Consider the following 13,207-nt stretch of genomic DNA (forward strand, 5'->3'; position numbering starts at 1 on the left):
ACAGAGAGAGAGAGAGAGAGGTTAGATGGTGGTGTGTGTGTGTATGTATAAGTGCATGTTAGTGTGTATGTGTATGTTACATTTACATTTTTGGCATTTAGCAGACGCCTTATTCCAAAGCGACTTACAATCAATACATTTGACTAAGCAAGTGAATCATCAATCCACCAGGCGTAGCAGGAAGAGTAATCCAGCTCAGGCCCGGGGCCATTGGCAGTCTCGGTGATAGTTAGTTCACATTTCACACACATGTTAGTGTGTGTGTGTGTGTGTGTGTGTGTGTGTGTGTGTGTGTTAGAGAGAATGTGTGTGTGTGTCTATGTTAGAGAGTGTGTGTATGTTACACATAGACAATGTAATCTATATTAGTTTTACATACGTTAATTTACAGCCTACATAATTATTGCTCTACTGCCCCTTTCTGTCATTGTCTTAAAAAAAAAAAAAAAGCTTATATAGTGTTGTTTATTACATTGTTGTTGTTTTATATTATAAACAGGGGTGCAAACTGGTGATGGCCCAAAATGGTGACCCATTTAGTTTTTTGTGGCTAACCTTAGGAGGGATACCGCTAGCACTAATGGTGTTAAATAGATACCACTAGCACTAACAGTGGTCTAACAATGATGCATGTGTAAGTAGCGGCAGCCCTGACCTCAACACCTGCAGAATTACTTCGGAAACAGTTTACTGTGACTGTGTTCTCTATGCTGTCAGGAACTGTACCTAGCTCCCTGAAGCAAAAAGTTATTTCAACAGCAACAGAGTTCAGCAGACAGGGAGATTAGTTAGCTCGCACATCATGTGACTTGGATGAGACTTAGACCCCACCGCCCTCAAAATCTTTTTTTTATTATTTTTGCAGATCTACACAATTCAAATGGATGACCTATTTTGAGATAAAAACGGCTAATTTAGCAGAAAGGTGACAAGTTTGCACCCCTGCATAAAGTTGTCTTTCTGTCTTATGCACCAACCACACTAAGTCAATTTCCTGTATGTGTGAATATACTTATATAACTTCCTGTATGTGTGAATATACTTATATAACTTCCTGTATGTGTGAATATACTTATATAACTTCCTGTATGTGTGAATATACTTAAAAACAATAATTCTGATTCTGATTGTCTCACCTCTGTCCGTCCTCCCATCGGGGCTGTCGTGTCCGGTGCTGGGGGGGCTGGCGTTGGAGCTCTCCCTGTGGTCCGACCCCTCTCCCCCCTCTCTCCCCCCCTCCCCCCAGGCGGCCAGGGCCTCCCTCTCCATCCTCCTGACGGCGGCCTCCTCGGCGTCCAGCCTCTGCCGCCACTCCAGGAGCTCCTCTGCATGGCGCCTCCTCTGCATCAGCTGCTGCTCCCGCTTGGTCAGGAACCTGGGGGGTGGGGGAGGAGAGGAAGGGGGGGGTGGGGGGGAGGAGAGGAGAGGAAGGGGGGAGGAGGAGAGGGGGGATGGGTGGAGGAGAGGTGGGTGGAGGAGAGGAGAGGGGGGTGGAGGGATGGGTGGAGGAGAGGAGGGGTAGAGGAGAGGTGGAGGAGAGGTGGGGGAGGGGTGGAGGGGAGAGGAGGGGTGGGTGGAGGAGAGGAGGGATGGGTGGAGGAGAGATGGGTGGAGGAGGAGAGATGGGTGGATGAGGAGAGGGGTGGTAGAGGAGGGGAGGAGAGGAGGGGTGGAGGAGGGGAGAGAGAAAGCACAAAGGGACAATCAGACAATCGGTGAGAGAAGTGAAGTGGTTGGAACATTGTTGCCAAAGCAAGCCGAGCCACCCGACCCCCCCCCCCCCCCCCATCACTGCAAACCGTAAACCCCTAGGGTAGAACACACACATACACACACACAAGTGTATGTGTACAAACGCGCAAACACACATCCACACACACGCAAATACAAGTGTATGTGCACAAACATCCATATACACACACACACACACACACACACACACACACACAAATACAAGCAAATGTGCACAAACATGGGCGCGCACACACACACACACGTCATCCAAACCATGGACAGACAGGGCTTCAATCTGATGCCGTAGTGCACAAGCCACCCCCCCCGCCCCCCTCCAAGCACCAGAGCACAAGCATGGCTCCACAGGGAGAACAGACATGTACCCAAGGTACGGTGGCCCCGGAGGCCCAGGTGAGTCATGCACGGGGTCGGACCCCAGGGTTTAACACGAGAGGGTTGGAACATCAGGAGAACACCAGGAGAACACAACAAGATCCAACCCACATTCCAAAACAACATCATCCCAGAATATACATACATGTCTCTATGGGTGTGACTTTCGGTCGTGAACTCAATGAACCTTTCTTAACCTTTCTCAACCTTTCTCAACCTTTCTCAACCTTTCTCAACCTTTCTCAACCTTTCTCAACCTTTCTCAACCTTTCTCAACCTTTCTTAACCTTTTCTTAACAGCCTGCTATCAGTTTAAGTTATTCAGCTATTGTGCGTATTCACTACAGGGGAGGCTGGTGGAGGTAGAAATGGGAGGACGGGCTCATTGTGATGCATGGAAGGGAATGAGGAACGGTATCAAACACACATGCTACCACATGACACCATTCCTCATCCTGTCCTTCGATTTCTACCTCCACCAGCCTCCCCTGACTATGACAGGTATAAATACTAAATACAGTACTATATTTTTTTTTGGGGGGGGGGCTTGGACCAGTCAGAAACCCCCCTCTCTCTCTCCTCCACCAACCCATCCTGAGGAGAGGAGAGAGCCCTGTCAGACTAGTGGGCTAAACCGGCCTCTCAATTCGATTAATCCCATTGGCTATAGATCCTCGTTATCCAATCACAGGCCAACAGCTACCTCATAAGGAGCGCAGTGCAGATTGACCGGGTCATTAAACAGAGGAGCCTGTTCATCTCTGTTACCGAGCTGGCCAGAGGCCATATGAAACAGTTCTTCTGACTCACTGTGTCTGTCTGGGTTTCTGGGAATTAGAGATGAGTCATTTACCTCCGAAGGGAGTTGAATGAGCCGTTCACTCTGAATGGAGTTGGATTATGATTTATTCATTATGAACTGAGCTGAGTGCGAATCATCATTCGTTCTTGTGAATAGAGATGGACGAATCAATTTCACTTAAACAAAGCTGAATATAATTCATTTACTGAATGGAGTTCAATATGATTCACTCATTTTTAACAGTTAAATAAGAGAATCAAATGATTTTTGTTGAATGAGAGAATTAATGGAGTTGAATGAAAGATAATTAATGGAGTTGAATGAGAGAGTCACGAAGCGACACCGCATAGAGACAGGGAGAGCTCCCAACATTCCGTCCAAGAGAGTCTCCTTCAATCAGGGTGGCCCCCTGTCGAAATGACCATGACCCATGACCTCCAGGGAAGGAGAGTGCAGCGCTTTGATCACCACTCTGACGTCTCATATCTAGTTCTGTCAACAGGTCAGCTCATTTCAACAGGGGACCATTGGGGGTGCATTCCAACCTTTCAGACCCCGCCTCCCCCCCAACCCCCCCCCACACACACACACCCCTGAAAAAAAAACACACTCTGGCAAGAACCCTTAACAGCCCCCTCCCCACACTATCCATACAACCCCCCCTCCTCCCAATGGCGGTGGCTGAACACAAACATGCTCCATGAAACGCGCAGGGGGGGGGGGGGGGAGTGGGGGTGTGAGGCAGGGGGGGGGGAGAGACAGGGGGGAGAGGGAGGGAGGGAGAGAGGGAGAGAGAGAACTGTACCTGACCAACTGGTTGTAGATAAATAGCTGGAGTTTGGGGTGAAGGTTTGGGAGACAGACACTGAGAGAGGCCCAGTGGTGGGCGGTGAACACAGAGAAGAAGTAGTGGACAGGAGAGCAGTGTCTACACAACAACAACAATAACAACAACACATGAGACAAACAAACAACACAAACAAAAATACATGAACATTTAAAAACAAAAACAAAAGAGGAAAAAACAGACCAAAATATAAAAGAAGAGGAGGGTGAGATAGAGGACATGGAGAGAGAGAGAGAGAGAGAGAGAGAGAGAGAGAGAGAGACGTGAGTAAGCATGTGGTTTAGTTCCAACTGAAATTGTTTCATGTTTAATTCACAGCAGCGAGTAGTTAGACATGGGTGTGTGTTTGGTGTGCTCTCTAATGTGTCCCTTAGCGTGTTCATTAGCGTGTTCGTTAGCCTGTCTATCATCGTTCTGCTCTGAGACAGGGGGGGGGGGGGGGGGGGGACCAGGACAATGACAGAATGTGTCGGTCTCCGGAGATGGGGCCACAATAGAGACTGTCTAGGAATGTGGGGCAGTGTGCGTGTGTGTGTGTAGTGTGTGTGTGTAACTACATGTGTATCTGTGTGTCTAACTGTGTTTCTGTGTGAGTGTGTGTGAGAGCTTGACTGCATGTGTGTGTGTGTCAGTGTGTGTGTGTGTGTGTGTGTGACCGTGTCTGTATTATGTGTGTGTGTGTGTATGACTGTGTGTGTGTGAGAGAGTTTGTGTGTCTATGCATGACCGTGTGTGAGAATGTGTTTGTGTGTCTGTACCTGTGTGTGACCTGTGTGATGACTGCATATGTGTGAGAGTGTGTGTACCTGTGTGTGACCTGTGTGATGACTGCATATGTGTGTGAGAGTGTGTGTACCTGTGTGATGACTGGATGAAGGAACTTTAACAGATTAAATTGTCACCCAAAACTGGTGGCGGGTGGGTGGCGGACAGACAGTAATTTAGTTAATGTTTAACTACAGGTCAGTAGTTCAAGCTGATTAAATCGTCATTATGATAAAACGCTGTCTGAAAGCCGACATTAACCTTGAGTATGATCAATTATAATAATAACAAACAACAACAACATCAACAGTAATCATAAATATAGACTGGAGCAGTTAAGAGAGAGAGAGAGAGAGAGAGAGAGAGAGGGTTCGATAGAACGAGAGGACAGATTGTTACTGGACCAATGGCAAGCAAGCAGGACAGGAGCATGAGGGTTAGAAGCAGGAAGTCAGTTCACGGCGTTTGGATAAACGGACTCTCCGGTGGAGAATGGAGGAGGAAGAAATCGGAGGATGGACGGGGACTCATTGTGACGCGTCGAACGGAATCGGGAACGGTATCCTCCGATCTCTACTTCCCCAGCCAATGATATCCCCATATCATTGGCTGGGGGAGGCTGGGGGAGGTAGAAATCGGAGGATACCGAACCAATTCTGTTCGTGATCTTCCTGCCTTCTATATAAAAAATAAAAAAAATCTGTTCAACTTTGAACCACATTGGAGGGTCTGTGGACCAGATTTAGGTCCAGAATGTATTGGACAATATGACCCTGTTGTTGTTGTTGTTGTTGTTGCTAAGTGACAAATCCTCAAAGCCTCAGAACAACTGGTTGTTTGTTAGGGTCCGTGTGCTGCGGGGGAATAGGGCCACCATGTGATGTGACCCACTATCGGTCATGTGACCACATTGTTCAGTGACACTGGGAGCTGCTCTGGTAGGGGACCCCGGGGCTGAGCTCAGCAGGGGGGGGGGGGCTGTTCCATGCCTTACAATGAGCCTGTCCTTCCTCACTGTAACGCACGGAATGAGGAATGGTGTCAGGGTTCCTACAAGTTTCAACAAGTCAACTTTAAGACCTTTTAAGACCTTTTTTTAGACCTCTTTGAATCGAACACCATATGATAGCTTTTTGTCATCCTGCCGTAGCTTTGTTCGCCAATCATTTCTCCCGGGGGCAGCGAATTGGCTTTTTGTTCCAGCTTGATTCATTTCCACGTGAATAGATGTGGTCGGACTGATTTCCTTGCAGGACAAAGCTAATCTAATTTTTTGGACCTAGCACCTCGTTTTTTTAGACCTAATAGTTGAAACTTGGGACCTTTTTAGGCTATCTGCAACATTTAGTAGGTTGTACCCTCCTGAAAGAGAAAAGAGGAAAGAGAGACACATAAAGGAGAGAGAGAGAGAGAGAGAGAGAGAGAGAGAGAGAGAGAGAGAGAGAGAGAGAGAGAGAGGGTAGTCTGAATAGCTAGAATACTTCTCTATCTAGGAAGAGCAACATGGAGCATGCTCATATTCACTTCTACACCCACCACAGAGAGAGAGGGATAGGGATAGAGAGAGAGAGAGAGACAGAGACAGAGAGAGAAAAACAGAGAGAGAGACAGACAGAGAGAGACAGAGAGAGAGAGAGAGAAAGAGAGAGAGAGAAACAGAGAAAGAGAGACAGAGAGAAGCAGAGAGAGAGACAGAGAGAGAGAGAAAAACAGAGAGAGAGACAGACAGAGAGAGACAGAGAGAGAGAGAGACAGAGAGACAGAGAAAGAGAGACAGAGAGAGAGAAAGAGAGACAGAGAGAAGCAGAGAGAGAGAGAGACAGAGAGACAGAGAGAGAAACAGAGAAAGAGAGACAGAGAGAAGCAGAGAGAGAGAGACAGAGAGAGAGAGAGAGAGAGAGAGACAGAGAGAAGCAGAGAGAGAGAGACAGAGAGAGAGAGAGAGAGAGAGGGGAGTGGACTCCCACCATCTTCAATCAGAAAGCCAGGAACAGGCAACAAAGAACAGCCGTAGTGACCAGCCTGTATCCATGGGAACAGACGAGCTGATCTGCAGTCGTTTTAAAATCGTCAGCGGTCAACACCACATCTAAACAGCCGGTCAACACCACATCTAAACAGCCTCAGAGTCAAGCCTAAAACCCACACAGCCCCGTACAACCAATACAAGCTGTGTACCACGAGCCCTAAAGAAGTAAGATCGGAAGACAATAGCCCCCGGGAAAAACCCCTGCAGTCAGCGCTGTTAATACGACACGGTAGAGAGGTCAACAGAGGTCAAACAGAGACACGGTCACAGAGGGTCATTGTAGGGGTTATAAAAGGTTCAAAGGTCAAGGTGAGGGGGGTGTGTTTACTTCTCGTCCATGTGCGAGCGCATCTTCTTGAGCTTCTGCATGATGCTGCTGGTCTCCGAGCCCGAGACGGAGAGGGGGGGCGAGGGGGAGCGGGGGTCCCCGGGGGTGAGGAGGCCCAGGCTGGGGCTGGGGGACGGCCCTCCTCCCCCTCCTGCTGCTGCTGCTGCTGCTGCCTCCCCCGGCTCTGGGGTGTCCTGGAGGAACACACATGGACATGGTCAAGATACCAATATACCATGGTCAATATACTATACTAGTCTGTCTGTCTGTCTGTGTCTGCCTGCCTGCCTCTGTCTCACTGTCTGTCTGTCTGCCTCTGTCTCTGTCTCTCTGTCTGTCTGCCACACACATGGACATGGTCAAGATACGGTTGTGGGGCGGCTGTGGCGCAGGAGAGCCGCCGTCTAATGATTGCAAGGTTGGCAGATGTGTGTGTCGAAGTGTCCTTGGGCAAGACACTTAATGCTAAATTGCTCCCAGTGAGCGGGCCGGTGCCTTGCATGGCAGCTTGCCGCCATTGGTGTGTGAATGTGTGTGAATGGGTGAATGAGAGGCCGTTGTAAAGCGCTTTGGATAAAGGCGCTATATAAGTAGTCCATTTAGATACCAATATACATGGTCAATATACTGTACTATACTAAGTCTGTCTGCCTCTCTCTCTCTCTCTCTCTCTCTCTCTCTCTCTCTCTCTCTCTCTCTCTCTCTCTCTCTCTGCGACTAAGATAGACAGACAGGGTTCCCCCCCCAAAAAAATCCCTCAGTTAATTCAGTGTTTTAACGGTATTTTTCCACACTTCTTTTTCTTTTTAACGTGAATAAACATAAACGTGTGTTGGTTGTGATCTAAACCCCTGGGGGGGGGGGGGGGGTCCTGGGGGGTCAGCAGTACTGACCGGAGGAGGGGGGGGGGTCCCCGGCACACTTGAGGCGCTCCTTCAGTCTGAGGGTGGAGTGTCTCATCCTCTGGATGTCCTGCCGCTGCTTCAGGAGCAGCTGCCTCTCCCTCCTGGCCGCCTTGTTGGCCTCCTGCAGACGCCTGATCTCAGCCTGGGGTCAGAGGTCAATATAGGTCACAGGGGTCAGAGGTCAACACAGGTCACACAGCATAGAGGCCAGGACAGGGGTCAATACAGGTGACAGGGGTCAACACAGGTCACACAGCATAGAGGCCAGGACAGGGGTCAATACAGGTGACAGGGGTCAACACAGGTCACACAGCATAGAGGCCAGGACAGGGGTCAATACAGGTGACCGGGGTCAACACGGGTCACACAGCATAGAGGCCAGGACAGGGGTCAATACAGGTGACCGGGGTCAACACGGGTCACACAGCATAGAGGCCAGGACAGGGGTCAATACAGGTGACCGGGGTCAACACAGGTCACACAGCACAGGGGTCAGAGGTCAATATAGGTCACACGGCACAGGGGTCAGAGGTCAATACAGGAAAAAACAGATAACTGTCTGTACTTTTGTACGCCTTCATCCTGGCAGCAGTGTGAGGGGAAGGATTCTCCACAAGATATATGTAGAGTAGACGTCACTGAACTGCAGCTCTGGCAGCGACTTCGCTGTTTTTAGTGATTGAAATACTGCGGCGGGTGCTGTATATGGATCGCAAGTGTTCAAAATGTGTAGTTTGTTCACATATCTTCTTCTTTTGAGAGGTGATCTAAATAATCATTGCTTGAAACAGGTGGGAAAATGACAGGTCGGTGCTGCAGTTCTACGGAGTTTCCACTATGTTTTGCCCGCCAGGGCTCTGCGCCAGTCACGTGACTGCAAACTATGAATTGTGTGTCGTGTAGTAGGAGGAGGAGGGGAGTCTGAGGGGTGGGTCACCTGTTCCTGTTGCAGTTTCAGCAGCAGCCCTCTCTGCTTCTTCCTGATCGGAGGCATCTTGTCATCCTCCCCCTTGTCTCTCAGACGCCTGCCACGGGAGGGAGGGAGGGAGAAAGAGAGGGAGGGAGAGAGACAGAGGGAGACAGAGAAAGAGGAAGAGAGAGACAGAGAGACATTTACAATTAATTGACTGAGAAACAATGAGTCAATGCTGACGTGACATGACTGTAGCTCTCCCCTGGCTAGCTCATCACCACCACCACCACCACCACCACCACCATCATCATCATCTTCATCTTCCTCACCTCTTCTGGTGCTCCAGCCAGGCCAGCTCGGCCTTGGTCTTGTCCTTCAGGGCCCTCTGCCTCAGGCGGAGCAGGGAGCTCTGGTGGTGGGCGCGCACCTCCTCCTCCTTCATGTACTGACGCACCATGTCCATGGTGAACTTGGAGAAGCTGTCCTGCCCCGAGGAGAAGGGCCTGCTGCTGTCTGGCTGGAGGGGCTGCTGCTGGGGGGGGGGGGGGGGGGGGGGAGGGAGGGGTGGGGGAGGGGGGAGCAGAAGAGCAAGAGAGGAGGTGGAAAAAAGAGGAGACAAGAGTGGAGTGGAGAGCAGAAAACAGCAGAGGTGAGGAGGGGAGGAGAGGAGGGAGGAGGGGTGGGGAGGGAGAAGGGGAGGGTGAGCAGAAGAGAGAGAGAGGGATGAAGAAGAGAGGAGGTGGAGACAAGAGGATGTGAGAATGTGGAGAGGAGCAGAAAACAGAGGAGAGAAGAAGGGAGAGAGGGGAGGGGAGGAGAGAAGAAGGGAGAGAGGGGAGGAGAGGAGGGGGGAGAGAGGGGAGGGGAGGAGAGGAGAGGAGAGAGAGGGGAGGGGAGGAGAGAAGAAGGGAGAGAGGGGAGGAGAGGAGGGGGGAGAAGAAGGGAGAGAGGGGAAGGGAGGAGAGAAGAAGGGAGAGAGGGGAGGAGAGAAGAAGGGAGAGAGGGGAGGAGAGGAGAGAAGAAGGGAGAGAGGGGAGGAGAGGAGGGGGGAGAGAGGGGAGGGGAGGAGAGAAGAAGGGAGAGAGGGGAGGGGAGGAGAGAAGAAGGGAGAGAGGAGAGGAGGGGGGAGAACAAGAGAGAGAGGAGAGGAGAGGAGAGAAGAAGGGAGAGAGGAGAGGAGAGGAGAGAAGAAGGGAGAGAGGGGAGGAGAGGAGGGGGGAGAGAGGGGAGGGGAGGAGAGAAGAAGGGAGAGAGGAGAGGGGAGGAGAGAAGAAGGGAGAGAGGGGAGGGGAGGAGAGAAGAAGGGAGAGAGGAGAGGAGGGGGGAGAGAGGGGAGGGGAGGAGAGAAGAAGGGAGAGAGGAGAGGAGGGGGGAGAACAAGAGAAGGGAGGAGAGAACAGTGAGTCCCTCACACACAGATACCAGTCTTATCAGCCCACTGCTGGGGAACTGGACAAACATGGTGATGGACACATCACACTGACATCTGGGTACACACACACACACACACACACACACACACACACACACACACACCGTTGGTAAACAGTGAGACAGGCTAGGCGTGGGAGAGAGACATGATGGCTACACTGAACCAGAGCTGTAAATACCAGCAGGGTCTACACACACAGACACAGACACAGACACACAGACACAGACACAGACACACACACACACACACACACACACACACACACACACACACACACACACACACACACACACACACACACACACAGCCCTGTCCATCTGGACACACCAGCCCAGCCTAGGGGAGGTAGCTGGTTAACATCATTAACCCCCACCAGCAGGTAAATGGGCGTCCCTGGCAGGTAAATCTTAACCTCCCATACCAGCCAGGTCCACAGGGAGGAAGGCCGCAATGGTCAGAGAACACTAGGCTTCAATGTATGCTGCGTTCGTAAATTCGCTCTGAGATTGCCGGAGCGCACACTGCTGGGTTCAACGTCATAAAGGGACCAAGTAGTAGCAGTCCAATGACGGTAGTAATATAGTAAATAGTAAATCGGAGGACGCGTGTACCCCAGTACAGTTTCTCTACCGTAAATCATTATTTTTTTATTATTTTTTATTCCTTCTTCTAGCATTATGACTGCCAATGGCCCCTGCTCCTAGCATACACATTTATTTTTATTTGTATGATGACTGATAGATGACAGTCTCGACAGGAAGTATGTACTCTTGTCAGGAAGTCTCAAGTCTTGTCAGGAAGTCTGTATGTATTGTCTGAAAAATGTGTCTCTTAGACTAATATATTTGTTTGTTGTAAGGTGTGAAGTGAAGTGAAACTTTATTTATTTAGTATTATTTATTATTATTGAAGGAGGAGAGAGAAAGACGCCTTTATCTTAATAAAAGGCGTCTGGTAAACACCATAAATGTAAATGTAACCTAAGGCGTGTTTGATACCGTTCCTCATTCCGTCTCATGCATTACAATGAGCCCCGTCCTCCATGCCTGCCTCCGCTGGCAGGTATGTGCAGCAGCCTCTCCATATGTGGCAGGCAGGTGTGAAGGCTGTCCGCTGGCTGACCTGGGGCTCTTAACACGTGTAGTAGGAGTTAACCCTTCACACTGCCTGCCAGCTAAGCCATCCATCTTCCCCTGGGAGCCGCGCCACCCAACACACACCAGCCCGGCCAGAGAGCCAATGGGAGGGGTTGTTTCAGTTTACCGTAAAACTACTAATAACCACCTCTTGTTTTTTTGTTTTTATTTACAGTACCAGTCAAAAGTTTGGACACACTTTCCATTCAATTGAATGGGGAAGTGTGTCCAAACTTTTGACTGGTACTGTATACGATGGCTTATTTGATAATTTGATAGACATGATAGCCATCATATCAAGTTGAAAAACTGTCGCAAGTTGAAGAACTCAAGTTGGAAACACTGGGAAACTTTCGCCAAGTTGGAGATACTTTTCCTGTTGTGTTTGAGACGGAGCCAAGATCTGCGTAAAATCTACGCCGTAGCCTACGCAGTAGCTTGTCGCGCACCTCTCCGAAATGTAACTACGCGGCACACCTACGCAGACCGTAAGAACTGTGATTGGTCCGCTTGGTAGTCACATGATTCCGACTCTCTCGTAGGCCTAAATGCGGAAGCCATGACAGAAATGTCATTTACTTTTTCTGTAATTACTTACTAATAAAGATTTGAAAAATTATGATAACCATCTTATTATCTTAGTTGAATGTTGACATATTTAATGTAAAGTTATCTATCTAAGTTAGGCTGATGTGTGCATGATAGACGCGCATTTTGACCATGTTTTATCTACAGCGATGTGACGGTGTAATTGCAGGGCGACGCAGACTGACCAACGCAGAACTATAAATTGGGAGAGCCCTTGCGTAGGCTACGGCGTAGCCGCGCGTAAATTCGACACAGAAGTATAAATTGGGCTTTACAAATCGGATTGCTGGATTTGAGACTTTAAGGCTTTTTAAGACCAGCGCTGGAACCCTGTCGTCATCATCATCATCATCATCATCATTATCATCATGGTCAGTACCTTGGGGGTGTGCAGGCCGCTAGGGGAGGTCTTCTCCTGGCTGGCCTCGTCGTCTGACTCCTCTGCGGGGCGTCTCTTGTCCAGCGTGCCGCGGCGGTGGGCCTCGGAGGGCAGCAGCGAGCGGAACGACCGCTCCTCCAGCTCATCCTCCGTCAGAGACTCGTCAAACTTCAGAGAGTACTCTGTCGCCACGGACGTGCTGTCTGCTGGGGAACCAGACACGTTTATAAGACTTCAGACTTCCTGACAAGACTACAGACTTCCTGACAAGACTACAGACTTCCTGACAAGACTACAGACTTCCTGACAATACTACAGACTTCAGACAGTTATGACAAGTGATTCTATTGAGAGCTATCGTAATGCTAGTTTAAACACTGTGCCTGGATTGGAATCAGGAATGGTACAATATCTCATTCCATTCCATGCATTAAAAGGATGCCGCCCTCCCCTGGTCCAGTTCGCCCTCTGACAGGCTTGGGGGCATTCTGCGTAGCCCCTCCCCCCTTTGTAGTAACTGCCCCCTATGACCCCGTGACCCCTTGACCCTGTGACCTCACCTTTCTCGTCCAGCAGGGAGGCGATACTGTCGCTGGGGATGGAGCTGTTGGCCGCGGTGAGGGCTTCCTCCTCCACAGAGCTGCTGCCTCCTCCTCCACCTCCTCCTCCTCCTCCTCCCTCCCCCCTTCTCTCCTTCTGCTCCGAGGAGGCCTGGGAGGGACTGAGGTGGCTGCTGCTGCCTCCACCACTGAGGGGGGGGGGGGGGGGGGGAGAGGGAGGGGAGAGAGAGAGAGACAAAGGGAGAGAGACAGAGAGAAAGAACAAGAGAGAAAGAGAACAAGAGAGAGAGAAAGAGAGAGAACTGTTAGTACCTGGCATGACCCCTCTACTTCTAAACCTGTGAGGCCCCCCAATGTGACACAGAGTGGTACCACGGCCCAGGGGGGGTCTGGTAC

At 50.2% G+C, this 13,207-nt stretch overlaps 1 protein-coding gene across 1 annotated transcript in view; it reads right to left on the minus strand.

Annotated features, from left to right (window-relative positions):
* cep350 (centrosomal protein 350) overlaps positions 1-13,207 on the minus strand; it is a 74,378-nt gene that overhangs the window by 14,643 nt on the left and 46,528 nt on the right. The window contains exons 27-33 of the mRNA XM_080547423.1: positions 12,812-12,999; positions 12,252-12,454; positions 9,046-9,233; positions 8,741-8,828; positions 7,792-7,945; positions 6,899-7,058; positions 1,137-1,375 (exon numbers count right to left, since the gene is read on the minus strand). Of these exons, the coding sequence (XP_080403549.1) occupies positions 1,137-1,375; positions 6,899-7,058; positions 7,792-7,945; positions 8,741-8,828; positions 9,046-9,233; positions 12,252-12,454; positions 12,812-12,999 (1,220 nt within the window). The remainder of the gene's footprint in view (positions 1-1,136; positions 1,376-6,898; positions 7,059-7,791; positions 7,946-8,740; positions 8,829-9,045; positions 9,234-12,251; positions 12,455-12,811; positions 13,000-13,207) is intronic.

This window comes from Nansenia antarctica, assembly GCF_963989245.1.
Source record: "Nansenia antarctica genome assembly, chromosome: 17".
In the NCBI taxonomy this organism is placed as follows: domain Eukaryota; kingdom Metazoa; phylum Chordata; class Actinopteri; order Argentiniformes; family Microstomatidae; genus Nansenia; species Nansenia antarctica.